The 17953-nt window shown below is 38.4% G+C and overlaps 1 protein-coding gene across 2 annotated transcripts in view; it reads right to left on the reverse strand.

Moving 5' to 3' along the window:
- The window catches only part of LOC100892870 (DNA damage-regulated autophagy modulator protein 1), an 81467-nt gene that overhangs the window by 21289 nt on the left and 42225 nt on the right, over positions 1 to 17953 (reverse strand). Inside the window, exons 6-7 of one of the 2 annotated variants that reach the window (XM_011672191.2) lie at positions 12112 to 12138; positions 10507 to 10684 (exon numbers count right to left, since the gene is read on the reverse strand). In XM_011672191.2, the coding sequence (XP_011670493.1) occupies positions 10507 to 10684; positions 12112 to 12138 (205 nt within the window). The remainder of the gene's footprint in view (positions 1 to 10506; positions 10685 to 12111; positions 12139 to 17953) is intronic. The other variant, XM_003725305.3, reaches the window with a different exon arrangement.

Below are 17953 nucleotides of genomic sequence, written 5' to 3' on the forward strand. Positions count from 1 at the left end.
TAAAAAATGTGAACTTGAATAGAAAAATATTGTGTGAAGTTGAAAAAATAAATGTATTCTTATTTAAAACTGTTCTAATGACATAATTCCTGATGCAGAAGAAAATATGAGGTACTATCATTATCAAGAAAAAGGCAGTTATTAAACATAGTGAATCATAAAAAAAGGCAGCATCATTACTGACAGAAAAGAAGACATAACACATGGTGAATCACTACTCTTAACGTCACCCCAAATTGGCCACCCATTTTCTGACAGGGATGGTTTGTGTTATCACCTGGGATGTGACGATGGAAGTAGTTTTCGAACACGAATCTCCTGCCTGCCTGCCGTGAGTCAGTCATTAGTGGGCAGGAAAACGACAGGTAATGGGTGAAAAATGTTTTAATAGCGGGATCATTATCAGGATAATTTGGCTGGTTTGTGGTAGGAGGGCAGGTGGAGGGGAGAGAGAGATATAAAGGCGCCTGCCCTATGAAACAGGGCAAGCTAAGTTGCAGGTTTGGGGACAAGCAAAGTACATTTTAAGTATATAATAAGGGTAAAAAGTTCACTAAGGTGCTTGATGCTTGTGATAACTCAATTAGTTTCATGCTACATCACAGCAATGTAGTGTTATAGACACAAATCCTAATTCACATTCAAATCTCTATTACCTCCAAATCATTAAATATCACATCAAACAAATGAACAAATATACTTGATGTAAAATATCAACATTTAAAAAGATAATGATAACAAAAAGATACTGTTTCATTCTCAAAGCTTGCAATTTTTTTCTTTAAAGTAATTTTCTCATAAAATTAGAACCGACTATTCAACAAAAAGTGACAGTAAGCGAGAAAGAGAGAGAGGGAGAGGAAGGGTGGGGGGAATACATTTAGTTTAAACCTGACCGATTGGGACAAAGTAAAAAAGTTCCTATTTTTGTGGGAGACAATATAGGAATTCGATTTCAAAAAGCTAAAAGCTAAAACAAGGGACAACCAGAGAATCATTTGAGAGGAGAAAGGGGAAGATATTTTAGATGAAGAGGGAAACAAACAAAGAGAGAGAAAAGTGCAATGACAAAAGATGGAGAAATAGATAAAGAATGTGATCGAGAAAAGAGAATGCAGGGGTGTGAACTTTTTGATAAAATACAGATACAAAAAAATGACACATGAGTCAAGAAGCCACAGTACAAAGAACAAGAAAAGTCTCAATTGATTTCAAGATGAAACTGATGCCCTCTGTCATCAGGAAAATCTCTGTAATCGAACAAAAATCTTGGCCCAAACCACAATCCCAGAAATTCTCTGAAGCCTGTCGCAGCTGTAGCCATCTCCCTTATAAGATTGATAAATATAGTTTGCAAACAAAAAACGTGATTAACAGTTTCTCTGCTCTTCATCCACCTAATAGGAAGGTTCATACGAGGGCCTGTAAACTTAGAGTTTAGCTTGTGGTTTTAAACTCAAGTTTTCTTGTAAGTAAGGACCATGCGATGCACACATGGTTTTGAAAATTTATGATTCTTTGAAGTTATAAACCACAAGGAAATTCATGGCTGATGCAATGTCTACAGATGGCAGGGAAGAGGGATTTTATGTGCCGTACAGATGCAATTAACTTTGAAGTTCGGTAGCCTGTAGTTGTTACTGCTTGCCGGCTTGCAGTTCATAAGTTGAAGCATGCAGTGTTTCAGTTCTGTGTGAACCTCCATCATTGTAATAGATGGTTGTACTTTCAAAACGTTGATGTTTTGCAAAGTTAACTTTAAATCTATGACGCCCTCGTGTGAACATTGCTAGATAATAATTCATGAGTCAACGACTTTTCTCTCAAGAACTTCACCGGCATCATGACAGGATCAATTTGGGGTCGTGAGTTTGCAACGTCGTTGGGACTCCTAAACAATTATCCCACGAACTTCCATCTTTCCATCAAAGTTTTTGGAGGAAGGTATTGATTTCTGGTTCCCTTTTGTTCGTTCCCCGAGCCAAAAAGGAACTCACTCGACACTCTCCGTCCAGAGTCCACCGCCTTAATGGTCCCTTTAAGCCCTTGGATGCCAGCACAAACTAATATTGATTCATATTTACAAAAACTTTTCACAGTCATCACCAAAACCGACAATGGCTTGAGGACCGGTTTACTAACATATTCAAAATGTATGCATACTTCTTTAACAAAGGTTGTTCTTAGAAGCCTGAAAGCTTGCCCAACATAGCAACAAGTAACAACTGCCAATAGCTGATGAAAATTTAAAAGTGAGCTCTTAGGGGGGGGGGGCCCTGTCTTCTCAGATTTTAAACATAATCAGTCTTTAGAAACAGCTGATGAAAACTTTCATCACGAGCTAGTAGGGGGTGTGTTCTCTTGTCTAACAGTCTTTACAAACAATAGCATGCGTGCAGAGCAGTATTCTTTTCTCGGTATCTATACAAAATTAGGATAATTTGCTTATTGGGTTGATGGAAATATTTACAGTTAGCTATCAGGGGGCGAGCTGTCTTCTCTGATTCTAAACATACAAAGTCTTTAAAAAAGTAAAATAACATGCGTGCACATCGAAATAATCCTTTCTTGGTATCGATAAAGACTTAAGGGCGCATCATTTGCGGTTGACAAGACCTAAATGAGTTCTTAAGGGGTAGGCTGTCACCACGCATTTCAAGCGAAGAATGGTGATTTGCTTTTTCTCTCTCTGTGCAAGAGCTGTCCATATCGGGTTGCGGAAAACGGTCAATGTTTCCCCGGCAGATTGCTCTGACAGCCAGAAAATTGAGCTCAAAGTACACCTCGATGGGGAAGCCAAAAATTTCATGTCGAAAGTGTGTGAAAGTGCAGCGACCCCTGGGGATGACCTCATCACGATGAAAGAATGTAGATGGTGAGTTTTAGGAGATTGCTTAGTAAGTTTACAAAAAAGCACTTGACCTTCGAATAATTATTGTAATGAAAGAATGACTATTTCTCATCAAAATTTCAGCCATTAAGTACTTAATGTTATTGTTGGCATTGAAATAATGAATTGATAGTGTATGCAGATCATAGGCATAAAGTACAATTTCAACAGGGGTTGAAAATAATTTTTCATAATGCAAATTCTACAAGTGAGCTAGCAAACATTTTTGACATTTGAGAAATAAAAATGGAAACGTTATTTTGCCATGAAAGAATACTGAATGAGATACCAAAGTTACAAATAGGGTACCTTGCTGCTTGACTATGAAGCAACAATTGTTTGAATGATGGTAAATTAAAAAATTGTGGGGCTGTAGCCCCTCCCCAAGCCCCCATACCAAGAGAGAGGGAAAAGATATACAAGGAAATAGGTAAATAATTGAGAAGAAAAACAAATCAAAAGAGGTACAAAAATGAATACAGAGGGAGAGAGGGAGAGAGAGAGAAAGAGACATAAAAAGGATTAGATAGACAGATAAATAGATAGCTTGAGAGAGAAATATAAATGGAAACATACAGAAAAATAAAGAGTAAGAGGGGGGGGGGGGGGAGACAGAGAAAGAAAGAGGGGGATAGACACAGGCAGAAAGATTTTGGTCTGTTATGCTGTTATCAACCACGATGATGAAGTCCTGGAAAAGGCAGGAACATATTCCTGACTCTCTGCATTTACTGATCAAAATCAGCATCCTATAATTTGCCAAAGTATCAGAGGTAGAGAGAAACTGAGAGAGAGAGAGAGAGAGAGAGAGAGAGAGAGAGAGAGATAAAGAGAGAGAGAAAAAAAGAAAGAGGGGGAGAAATAGAGGGAGGGCGAGAGAGAGAGAAAGAGACAGAGAGGGGGAGAGAGAGAAAGCAAGAAGGAAGAGAGGAGAGACAGTTTTAGGTCTGTAAGTATAGTATTTATATGATGACTTCTGTTGGACTGGCAGAAACATATCTCTTCTTTATCTGCTCTCATTCATTAAAATCAGCATCATATGATTTGCCAGGAGTGACTCAAACCTTACTCATGTCACTATCGATGATGTCATCTACCCAAGGGGAATTCCCCAGAGTAAACTGCCTAGTCTGCAGGCACAGGCTCTTATTTGAAACTTAAACACGATTTCACAAAGTCTTGAGCAGAGCCTAACTCTGTCAGTCTCTGGATCCGTGAGCTACACACAGAGTCTAGCTATGGTGTGCAGTAGACTTAGCGGTCAGCATAGTCTCATAGTTCAGATACTATGTCATGCACTAAAAATGACAAGGGTCTGTGCCCAGCAGACTATGAGCTGCCTGTGGAAACATTCCAACCAAGTTCATTTCAAGACACTACCATCACCTACGCACAGTCTAACTTCCCAGACATTTTTCTTACTTCTCAGACATTTTTCTTACTAACTTTTTTCACCTGATTCAGTCCAAAGCGATGAATCAGGAAGTCTGCACCATAAATCAGATTTTGTTATCTTCACACAAGGTACATGAACTTTTTAAGGTGAACAGAAACTGTACAACGCCTACGTGTGACAAACTTTGAAGAAACATTAGAGAGTGACTTCATCATGAGTTAACAAGGGTTTGAATTGGAAGACTAAACATCATCAACTTTTCAATTATCGGAACTGGCACAGCAAAGTTGATTTGAATTTAAAAGTTCTCCAAGCTGTTAGTGATTCCTGTTGAGCACTTTTGAAATGTTATCACGGAGCAGGGCAGCTTTTAAAGGGATATCCAGGGACTTCATTCGTTAAAGTCCAACGATGACTAAGATTGACTTTAAGTTGGAATTAACTATGGCAGGCCGTTCATGCCACTGTTTGCTCTCACCATTTACTGGCATTGGTCTCCCAAGGGATGTACAAATCCTAGTCAACATCTACAGAATTTACATTTGTTGATAATTCATTATTGAAGGAAATTTCAACACAGGTGGTCTTTCTATACAGGTAGTCGCTGAAGCAGGTTGGCTGTATACATCTATAGAAAAGGGTAAATTATACAAGAAAGAGACAGGCCTAATTATGTAACATGGATAAAAGTTATCTTAAAGTACCGTGGACAGTATCCTGTATCCAGATTCCATAGGCATTTTTAGTTTGTGTTACAATTAGATCAGCTTCAGATTAATTTATTGGTCCATTCGGAAATTCCAATTAATAATTGGATTTACAAATTTTCCTTTTTTTAAGGATGCAAGATACTGAATTATATATTTTAGGCATTTTTAGTTTGTGTTCGAAATATAAAGGGTTGGTTTTGAAAAGTTCTCTTTTCTAAGGATGTGAGGAGCTGCCTTAGCTTCAAGTCAAGGTCAAGGAATTTCCTTCTCCCTGGTATCCATTTATTTTGTTAGAAATATTAATGATTGGTTTTGAAAAGCTCTCTTTTCTAAGGATGTGAGGCGTTGAATGATATCATTGCCTAAGCTTCAAGTCAAGATCATGGAATTTCTTTCTCCCTGGTATCCATTTATTTTGTTAGAAATATTAATGATTAGTTTTGAAAAGCTCTCTTTTCTAAGGATGTGAGGCGCTGAATGATATCATTGCCTGGGCTTCAAGAATAAAAAAAAAGGATTTCTTTCTCCCCGGTATCCATTTATTTTGTTAGAAATATTAATGATTGGTTTTGAAAAGCTCTCTTTTCTAAGGATGTGAGGCGCTGAATAATATCATTGCCTGGGCTTCAAGAATAAAAAAAGGATTTCTTTCTCCCCGGTATCCATTTATTTTGTTAGAAATATAAATGATTGGTTTTGAAAAGCTCTCTTTTCTAAGGATGTGAGGCGCTGAATGATATCATTGCCTGGGCTTCAAGTAAAAAAAAAAAGATTTCTTTCTCCCTGGTATCCATGTATGTTGCCTTGGTTATTTGAGAGTGGCAAATGTAGAGAAGTTAGACACAATCATTCAGAAAGAAAAAAAAATGATGTGATGATGTGACTAACATGATGAAGTCTTCTGGGAGGTAACATACAGAGCTTCCATTTGAACATCACGTTGCAATTCTTTTGAATGAAATAATTAGAAAACAAGTACGGATGGGCTGAATTAAATGAGACAGTCATAGAGCGGTGTCTTCTAACTTCTTGTCGGAAACGGCATAACACATCTTCAGCAGGGCCTCTCCATTTCCTGGAGATACCGATCGAACAATTGGAAAAATCCTTCATCCCGCGAACTCCCAGAAGTGCGACTTTGAACATTAATTTGACACGCAGGAATGATTTTCGAGGAGAAATGAGTAAAAGGATGAGCTGCGCCGCCGAATAACCCACGCCCAATTTAGCATAAATGAGAAAATGTGATATTGATAATTCATTCGTCAAGAGCGTGTTCTGTCTGGGATATAGTTTCTCACTACCGTATTACGGAACATTCAGAACAGAGAGAGGGAGAGAGAGAGAGAGAGAGAGAGAGGGAGAGAGAGAGGGAGAGAGAGAGGAAGAAGGGAGAGAGGAGACAGCATTTGTTTGTTCAGTAAATAATGTTGTATTCATAATAAATTCTGTTAGACTGGCAAAACATATTTCTCCGCTCTCATTCATTAAAACAGAGTCATACAATAAGAGTGACTCAAACCTTACCCATGTCACTACATGTCTGGGATAGTTTTTTATCTATGTTTTGGGGGAAATAAGCTTGAGCTTTCGTGGGTTATCCTGTTCAAGCTGACTTAATTTTGATCTGTTATTATTGTATATTGTTGTATGTTGGAAGCTTGGCGAATAAAAATCAATAAATCAAACAAACAATCATTTCCATTTTTCTAACATTCAACCTTCACAACTCGGTGCAAAGCTTGGTAGATATTGGCATATATCAATTTATGATGTTAAATGTGATGAATGACTTGCGTTGATACAAGTTATAACCTTGTACTCGTAATAGTTTTGTTTGAACATCAAATTAAATATTCATGTCACAAAGCTTTTTGGTGTATTTTATCTGCTGATTGCCAGAAAGTTAAGTTCTACAAAACATTAACACCTTTCCCCCTCTTCACAGACGAAAAGTGGAATTTAACAACATTTATGTATGCATGCGTGACATTTAAAGCAAAACAGATGAATTCAATTTGATGAATAATTTGCTAACCCAAAACGCATCCTTTCATCGATCCCTCACCATTCAAAATACCTAACTTCCCCTTTCATTTGTTAACCTTCTACTGACACATCTTGATTCAATTCAGTAAGAGTACATTAATGCTGGATTAATTCTCATAAAATGCACATTTACCAACAAAACAAAAAAAGGCAATATGGTGGGAAAGTAAAAATAGGCCAATTTTTTTCTCTCTCTCTCGATCTCTCTCGGTGTTTAATGGGAGTTTAGAGAGCACATGGGATTGAAATGAATATGTTTGGAAAGGATGGGGAAGAGGAAGAGAGCGAGAACTTTTCACAGACGGGCTGACACCCCTGGGGGGTTGGAACGTACCCACGCTAAAGTCCGCGGACGCACGCAAGGGATGCAGGGGAGTTTGCCCGGATGAACCAAAGTCAAAAGAAACGGTAATCACATTCAGAGGTTTTGTAGTCACGCTCTGTCTCCTTCAAGCGAGCGAGCGCAAGAGGGAAGACTTCTTAATGAGTGGAATCGGAACATGACTTGTAGTGACAAAACATAGAAATGCATTTCGATTTTATAGATGAAAGCATATCAAGGGGATTGGACTTGACATTTAGAATAACATCACTAAATTGGCAGCTGAAAATGACGCTAAAGCTAGTCTTACATTGCATACATATATGGAAACCGTTGCTAACATAATCAACACTTTAAGTCCACCTGCCTACATGTATAATGGCCAAATTTCATAACCCAGTGAAATGGTCTTCATATGCACATTTTCACACTGTAACTACTTTTGCTTAAATCTGCAGCTGAAAACAATGCTAAAGCTAGTTTTAGAATGCTTACATATCGAAAGCAGTGCCCCTCCCCCACCACCAACACTAAAAAACCACTTGAATGCATACATATGTAACTACTTCAGATTAATGAAAGTATACCAATTACTAAATCTGCAGCTGAAAACGACGCTATAGCTAGTCTGAGAATGCACACATATGGATTGGTGATCGTCGACCACGCCAACATATGTAACTACTTTAGATTAATGAAAGGATACCCATTGCTAAATCTGCAGCTGAAAACGACGCTAAAGCTAGTCTTAAAATGCACACATGTGGATTGGTGATCGTCGACCACGCCAACATATGTAACTACTTTAGAATAATGAAAGGATACCCATTGCTAAATCTGCAGCTCCAAACGATGCTAAAGCTAGTCTTAGAATGCACACATATGGATTGGTGATCGTCGACCACGCCAACATATATAACTACTTTAGATTAATGAAAGGATACCCATTGCTAAATCTGCAACTCCAAACGATGCTAAAGCTAGTCTTAGACTGCACACATATGGATTGGTGATCATCGACCACGCCAACATATATAACTACTTTAGATTAATAAAAGGATACCCATTGTTAAATCTGCAGCTCCAAACGATGCTAAAGCTAGTCTTAGAATGCACACATATGGATTGGTGATCGTCGACCACGCCAACATATATAACTAATTTAAATTAATGAAAGGATACCCATTGCTAAATCTGCAGCTCCAAACGATGCTAAAGCTAGTCTTAGACTGCACACATATGGATTGGTGATCATCGACCACGCCAACATATATGACTACTTTAGATTAATGAAAGGATACCCATTGCTAAATCTGCAGCTCCAAACGATGCTAAAGCTAGTCTTAGAATGCACACATATGGATTGGTGATCGTCGACCACGCCAACATATATAACTACTTTAAATTAATGACAGGATACCCATTGCTAAATCTGCAGCTCCAAACGATGCTAAAGCTAGTCTTAGAATGCACACATATGGATTGGTGATCGTCGACCATGCTAAGACTAAATATAGAATGCATACATATGTCACTACTTCAGAAAGGATACCCATTGCTAAATCTGCAGCTCCAAACGATGCTAAAGCTAGTCTTAGAATGCACACATATGGATTGGTGATCGTAGACCACTCCAACATATGTAACTTCTTTAGATTAATGAAAGGATATCCATTACTAAATCTGCAGCTCCAAACGATACTAATGCTAGTCTTAGAATGCACAAGTATGGATTGGTGATCGTCGACCACCAACACTTAAAAAACCACTAGAATGCATACAGTAACTACTTCAGATTTGTAAAAGGATACCCATTACTAAGTATGCAGCTCCAAACGACGCTAAAGCTAGTCTTAGAATGCACACATATGGATTGGGGATCATCAACCACCAACATTTATGAACAACTAGAATGCATACATGTGTACCTACATGTACTTCAGATTAATAAAAGGATACCCATTACTAAATCTGCAGCTCCAAACGATGGTAAAGCTAGTTTTAGAATGCACACATATGGATTGGTGATCGTCAACCAAGCTAAGACTAAATATAGAGTGCATACATATTTCACTACTTCAGAAAGGATACCCATTGCTAAATCTGCAGCTCCAAACGAGGCTAAAGCTAGTCTTAGACTGCACACATATGGATTGGTGATCATCGACCACGCCAACATATATGACTACTTTAGATTAATGAAAGGATACCCATTGCTAAATCTGCAGCTCCAAACGATGCTAAAGCTAGTCTTAGAATGCACACATATGGATTGGTGATCGTCGACCACGCCAACATATATAACTACTTTAAATTAATGACAGGATACCCATTGCTAAATCTGCAGCTCCAAACGATGCTAAAGCTAGTCTTAGAATGCACACATATGGATTGGTGATCGTCGACCATGCTAAGACTAAATATAGAATGCATACATATGTCACTACTTCAGAAAGGATACCCATTGCTAAATCTGCAGCTCCAAACGATGCTAAAGCTAGTCTTAGAATGCACACCAATGGATTGGTGATCGTAGACCACTCCAACATATGTAACTTCTTTAGATTAATGAAAGGATATCCATTACTAAATCTGCAGCTCCAAACGATACTAATGCTAGTCTTAGAATGCACAAGTATGGATTGGTGATCGTCGACCACCAACACTTAAAAAACCACTAGAATGCATACAGTAACTACTTCAGATTTGAAAAAGGATACCCATTACTAAGTATGCAGCTCCAAACGACGCTAAAGCTAGTCTTAGAATGCACACATATGGATTGGGGATCATCAACCACCAACATTTATGAACAACTAGAATGCATACATGTGTACCTACATGTACTTCAGATTAATAAAAGGATACCCATTACTAAATCTGCAGCTCCAAACGATGGTAAAGCTAGTTTTAGAATGCACACATATGGATTGGTGATCGTCAACCAAGCTAAGACTAAATATAGAGTGCATACATATTTCACTACTTCAGAAAGGATACCCATTGCTAAATCTGCAGCTCCAAACGAGGCTAAAGCTAGTCTTAGAATGCACACATATGGATTGGTGATCGTCGACCACCAACAACACTTAAAAGACTATTAGAATACATACATATTTAACTACTTCAGAAAGGATACCCATTACTAAATCTGCAGCTCCAAACGACGCTAAAGCTAGTCTTAGAATGCACACATATGGATTGGTGATCTTCGACCACCCTTGGAAGGAGAGCCATGCATGCATGAAGCCGTACATGACCCCGAAGAGGAAACAGAAGAAGGCACCAATGAGATGGATGGTCAAGTTCTTATCTTCCTACAAACCAAGAGAGGGAGACAAACAAATACGTTAGAAAAAAAAAATTCATATACAATTTAAGAGGCTTCTTACAGATGCCTCGTCATTATGTGCGAATTATCTTTGAACGATCAAGCTCCAAGTTTATATCAATTGTACCTGTTTTATGAGGTGAAAACATAATTTCCATTAGTGTTACATGCAATGTGCAGTAAAGCATAATATAAAACAAAATAAGATTATTAAATATGCTCTAAAATCTGCAAATACTACATATGCTCTAAAATCTACAAACATAGAATGAGATAGGGAAAAGGGAGGGGGAGAGGGGGAATGCAGAGAGGGGGCAGAGAGGGCGCAGAGAGAAGGATGCAGATGGGGAGAGCAAGCAGGTGTTAAACAGGCCAGGAAAAACAATTTTTCTTTTCTTCAACCCTCTTTGGCATTAGTTAAGGGGTAGAGTTAAACCAAAAACACCATATTATTTTGGCAACATCAAACTTCAACAATTTCTGCAACATTTTGTGGAGAAAAAAATGACCTTCATCTCCACCATGACCTTGAGTACCTGTCATCACCTATGAACATATCGGGCAAGACAGGTATCACTTTTGTATGTACAGAAAGCCTGGCAAACGAACAACACACAGAAGCCTGTTTTTCACAAACTTTTTTTTGGTTTTTTGGCAAACATCTGGACGTCTGCATCCTGTTTACACTTTGTTAAGCGTTTATTTCTGTACTTGCTCATTCGGGCTAGACCTGGACCTGGGGAAATATTACAAATTCTTAAAAGAATTCCTTGGAAGTTGTGACTGTGGGGGCTGATAATAAGCTGCCAATCTTAACACTATGCCTTCAGGACCCTCATCAAACATATATGAATGAGAAAGTCTTGTAATCAGGGGGTTAACGACATGGTAATGGTTTTGAAATGTTGTGTTTATGCGTTGAAAAATCCAGGCTAGACTATTCAGGTCAGAGCTCCAAAAATACAAATTTAGAAATATTCTTTGAGCATCATGAGGACTGATAACACATTGCCAAACTTAAGATAAGGCAAAAGGTTCCTTGTTTTGTGCTTATGCTTTCAAAATTTGATATATTAGTTCTGCCAAACTTGAGACAGGGCAAGTTTTCTGATATCAATGGCATGGCTTATTGGGGAGGGTGGGGGGGGGGGGGGGGGGGCTGCATAGGGGCCACATGCCCTCCATTTTATCTACAGTAAATTAATCCTGGTTTTGTCTAACTTAATGAATTAATTCATGTGCTATTATCTGGCCCCTTTTACCATCCAATAGTTTCTCTTCTTGTATAATTTTTATGTAAAGTTATTGTATGAAATGTATTGCTGTTGGTAAATAAATCAAATCAAATTCACTGCAAATAACTTTTTTTTTTAAAGTACGCCAAAGTATGAAACAAACTGTGTTGATCATCACCTTTGACTCCGACCCGATCAGTTTCAGCTGCAAACGTTAAACGAAAGAAGAAGAAGCATTTAATTTGATATGTCAATATCTTCTTACTCCCAACATTGTTGCTTTTCTCCCCCTCTCCTCCCTCCCCCCACCCACTCTCCTTTCCCCTCCCCTTGCTACAGTTCTGTATTCTAGCTTTTTTCTGTAGAAACCTACACTTTTTGTGACAATTATTGAAACAACCCTCAGTTAATGCAAGCCTCATCCATTCTTCAAATGTTTAACATATTTAATCCCTCTAAAGAGAAGACCTGGATGCACGTGTCTGTCTGGCATTATCTCCCTGAGTAAAGAAAAAAGAAGAAAGGAGGATACTTTTGGGAGGGCATCTTTCAGCAGACGGCTTTGTTACCATGGAAACGGCAATGTAGAGAAATTGAGAGTGACTCTCATAGGGTAAAGCCAGGGCCATGGACTTGTTCACACTGCAGGAACAAAGAGGTCAATTAGTCTTTTTAAGTGTTTAAAAGGGAGGGGGGGCGAGGTGTTAAGGTTATTGTTGTTGAGAAGAAAGTTTTGATGAATAAGGGGAAAAGGAGAGTTAGAGGGAAGGAGAGAGAAAGAGAAAGAGAGAAAGAGAGATGGGGAAGGGTAGGGAAAAGAGGAGAGCAAAGGGAAGGAGTATGGGAGGGAGAAAGGAAGTAATCGAGGGAGGGAGAGATGCAGAGAGAAAGGGAGAGAGGGAAATATGAAGCAAGAGAGAGAGAGGGGGCAGATTGAGACCCCCCCCCCCCTCGAAAGGACACAGAGACTAGAGGGGGAACGGGCACGGAAGTGGTTGACAGAGTCACAAACAATAGAGGGGGAAAACAGTACATACTTGTGAGAAAGAGGCATACAAGTACAGGAACAATGGTGAAGCACAATAGTGAAATAAAAAGGGAAGGCTTTAAAGGAAAGGAATAATTGAGACAGGAAAGAAAATAAGAAAAGGAAAGAGAAGACAAACAAAACAGTGAGAACTTTCTTGCCAATGTGATGAAGTGACACCAAATCAGAAATAAGCTATCAGACAATGAACATCAAACAGAATTACATCACACACAAGAAGCCTGCATCATCGCTTGAGTTGCATCACCAATCAGTTTCCTAGGTCAGTGTTGCCCGGCGATTCACTGATTAAATTTAAACCAACTTCAAAAACTTCACAGCCTCGCTAATATGCGAGACAAAGATATGAATCAAGCCTTCTCTGCATTAGATTTGCAAGTGTCAGTTGGCGTTTGGCAAATTATGCTTCGAGACAGGAGTTTTCCCACTTTGACATTGCTTCGATCAGAGCTGCGAGGTCGCTCCGAGTTTCCAAGGGGAGTGTTTGAGCAATTGCACCTTCCTTTGTTTAAAGAGAAGGTTGAGTTTTGGGAAAAGTGAAAATAAGTTGTGATATTTGTTGTTGTTCTTTGTATAAAATTTGGACGTGACCACTGAAAAGCATTGCTCTTCAAAGGCCCTCATATTCGAAATGTGACAAGAAACAGAAGTATTGGAACACGTAACTTCATGCCATATGTGTGTGGATGAGGCGCGATAGGTCAGTCGGTAGAGCAGTGGTCTCGTAATCTGGTGACTCTGGTGACTGGGGTTCGAAACCAAGGCGATGCGCTAGTGCCCTTTGGTAAAGCATGAATCCTCATTACCAGGTCCCTCGGAGAGGACCTTAAGCCGTCGGCCGTCTGGTTGCTTACTTACAAGCATTTATGCTTTCTTAGCAGTCAGGTAAAATAACCACCATCACCATCACATATACCCATTTCTGAGTGGGGTGTATATGTGTGCTTTAATTCAGTAAGACTCAGTCAATTTCTTATTACATTGGTGTTTCCAAAACTTCACAATGTACACAAATTCTATGTACGTTCATGAATAATCAACCCTTTCTCATTGCTTCTAGTTAGTACCGGTATGCTTCCAAATACTATTGCGTGGCCAGAACTCAACTTTATCTTTCAGCATATCTACCACCCTGGTTGAAGTGTGTCATCGTGTACACCAATTACTGCTAGGCTAGCACAAGATCATTCAAGGGTAATATGATATAGCGCTTGGATGACGTAATAGATAGGCGCGAAACTAAAACAAATACCTGTCTTTTCTGTTGTCTTTAAAATATACCCCAGGTCAATATTGCGCAACGTTCATTTGCACTGCCCTCTCAGGTAAACATTGGATGGTTTGCTTTAGCTATCTGCTGTCAAGGTACACACTGGACGTTTGTTTAGATGTTTTGTCTTGGTGTAGGTCTATAGGGTTATGACATGAGGGTGTGTTTACACAGTAAGATAAAGAGGGACCAACAAGACATTATGTTTGGCCTAGAAACACACCATGGAGATGGGGCCCCTGTAAGATTCTATACTATGCTTCTAAATGGGATAATAAGAAAAGTCGGTGAGTCACAACTTTAGCTAAAATACCTGAAAAGTCAGGGTACCGATTAGAATTCCAATTGAAATATCTCTTTTTCCTAGTGCATTGTTTCAAAGAACATCTAAACTATTCATACTCCTTGTAAATTTGATGTTTTTTTGTTTTGTTTTTAGTAACTCAAGATTGAAACCTTTGTTTAATACTTTTAAATGTAAGCTTTAATACATCACATTCTGAAGAAACATCGATATGGAAAGATCTATTTTTCAAAACAAGGAACACTAATCTAGAGGAGTTAATTATCTAGGAAAAGTGATACACAAAAAAGGTATCAGAGATCTTTTGATGAATTTATGAAGGGGAGGGAAGAACACAATTAGAGGGCCCTTTAGTGGTGAACTTAGGCTACGCCACATTGTGTGACAAAGGGGGGCATATGGGTCAGTGGTAGCTACCCCCTCCCCCCCCCCAAACAAAACAAAATTAAACAAAAATCCATCACTCCATATGCGTCACAGCAGATGAACATTAAAAAGTACCTCTATTTATCAACATACAGAACATCAATCAATCAGAACATTCACTTGGGACCTACTTATTTGACAACATCAAATTAGAAATGAATGTTCTAGTTTAGTGTTCTAGCTAGTCATCTCAACCTGAACATAAATATGACCATACCAGGGAGCTCGGGGAGAGATACAAACCGCAAAGATAATAGGGAAAGAATGTGTCATTTAAAAGTGATGGTTGTTGATAAAAATTCAAGGCAATGCTCTCATTTTTTTCTTCTTCTTTAAAAAAATATTATTATTATTATCAATTTTTTTTTTTTTTTTTTTTTTTGGGGGGGGGGGGGGGATCGTGAGGTTTATGCTCTATGTGCCTCTATGAGTTTCTGTTTAAACTTTGGCATTTGAGGATAAAGAGATGAAATTTAGAGACTGATTTACATTGGGCCTCTTTTTTCCAACCCTAGAAGGGATTATTAGAACTACAGATTTTTTTTAAAAGACGTGTCCATTTTCTTGGTAATATTGTAACTACAGGATTTTATATTCATATGATGATAACACTTGAACTAAAGAATAATCTTGGAATAAAATATTTTATTGGGATTTTTTTTTGTCTTGCTGAATATACACAAACAAAATCTGTAAATATGTGCTATTGAAGCTTTCAAGGCATTTGGAAGACTGTGAATTGCCATTGCCATCTATATCCATCTACACACACCCATCATCACAATCCTACAACACACAACATTCATGACCTTAAACTAACAAAGCATTCTGAGAAGAGATGGGCTTTACATTTATTTCTTTGGCATGTACTGTCACTCTGTGGTACATCATTGTCACCTGGTCCCGGGGTCGAATGGAAATGATAAAAGTTCATTCTCAAATTTGAAGTTGATAATAATGCATTTGTTTTAAATCCAACCAATTTATTTTCCCTCTTTCGGAGCATGTGTTATCACCCACACAGAAAATGGCATGTATTGTAATGATTAACTGAAACATGCCATTACAATTGACAAGGATTTAGACAAGGGTGACGGATGTCAAATAAATATCATTGTCTATCTGTTATCATTATTATAATTCCTATTATTGCATCTTTTATTGATTCTTATCAATCATCAATTTTTTACATTCACGAAATCTGGAGTAGGGGAAGAGGGCGGTGACCCTTATCTTTATAATCTTTGTGTTTTTTTTCCAGTATAACTAATTAATACATTATGGGCATGATTCCCTGTCATTAATATCTTCATCATCAGCATAATCATCATCATTGTCATCATCATCATTTTCATCATCATCGTCATCATCATCACCATCACCATCTTTAACATCGCCATCATCATCATCATCATTTAAAATTTTAAATCTCCCTCGGGAAGCCATCAATTCTCATTGACACCATCATCATCATCATCATCCTCTTCATCAGCAGCGATCCTATCTCTCTTTCCTTCCCCATTCGGAGTGGGTGGATCAACACGCAAACAAAGAAACTGTCAGAGACCTGTAATTATAACCATTTCCAATAAAATCTTAATCTCATCCTGCCATCTTTTTTTTCTTCATCCTCTCGCTTTTTGGAGATATTTCTGTCTTGTCAATGGCCTCATCATCAGCGAGGACAGCGGCATCCTGAAGATTGACTCACTATGAAACCATGAGGATAATAGCAACCATATGTGGGAGGCCTCATCTTCTTTAGAGAGAGAACTTAATGAAGCTTTTGTGCAGTGTCTCAAGATTCACAATTCCTGGCTTCTATCTTCAAGCTCCTCTAAAGTGTTGTCCGCAAAAAAACCTAAATTTTGTATTCTTTTATCAATATTCAACTTCAAACACATTTGTTTTGAAAATCCTTAAATGATATCCTCTTTCATATTATGATACAATTTCAGTGAAATTTTGCTATCAAATTTTTGGGGCTCCCAACATTTTAGAGGGGCTTTAAGTCTAGCATTCATGCTAAGATGTATCGGCCTTGTCTGCTTTTCAGAAAAAGCTCCTCAAGATTCACATATTCTTGCTTTTATTCTTGAGTCTAGAATCAAGAAAATGGAACAAAACTAATACTCTTTAACTTAATGTCAAGTGCTTATACAGGGCTTGCCACCAAAGACACTAAAACATACTTTCACTAACAAGATTTTTAAAACTCACAACATTTTCAGAATACCACCCCTGAATAACACCTCCTAAAAGGCTGCCAATTATCATCCTTTAGCACGGAGTTCAATGACACTTGAGGACCTCGTAAATGGTTGGACAGGGACCTGGACTTTAAAGGAGCCAAGGGATTTTCATATCTAGGCGCCTTTCAATAATGTCTGACCAAATTTATAGCCCCCTGAGAATTGGAATATCAATATTTTTTTGCAAAATAATGGTTTCTGCTTTTGTTGATACAAAATGCGAAGGGAATTAATGCAAGGTTGTCATTGCATCCTGATGTTTGGGAAGACATATGGAGTTGATTTATGCATAGGAACAAAACAGCACATTAACAGAAATGTGAGAGAGGGGGCATAGTCATTGAGTGCGAAAAAGAAAGAGAGAAAGAAAGGGAGATGGAAAGAGGGGAGAGGGAGAGAGAGAGAGAGAGAGAGAGGAGAGGGAGAGGAAGAGGAAGGGAGGGAGGGAGAGAGAGAGAGAGAGGGAGAGAGAGAAGGAGAGAGAGAGAGAGAGAGAAAGGGAGAAAAGATAGAGGGAGAGAGGAGAGACTGAAAGAGGGAGAAAGCAAGAGATAGAAAAGGAGAGAGAGCTGTATATCAAGAGGAAATTGTAATACACAAGCATATAAAACAAACAGATGTTGAGAAAGAATAAAGAGAGAATAGAAAGAAAGAGACAGAGACCGAGAGAGAGAGAGAGAGAGACAGACAGAGAGTGACAGAGGAGAAGAGGAAGAGAGA

The sequence above is a fragment of the Strongylocentrotus purpuratus genome, unplaced genomic scaffold (assembly GCF_000002235.5).
Source record: "Strongylocentrotus purpuratus isolate Spur 01 unplaced genomic scaffold, Spur_5.0 spur5_scaffold_18, whole genome shotgun sequence".
Lineage (NCBI taxonomy): Eukaryota > Metazoa > Echinodermata > Echinoidea > Camarodonta > Strongylocentrotidae > Strongylocentrotus > Strongylocentrotus purpuratus.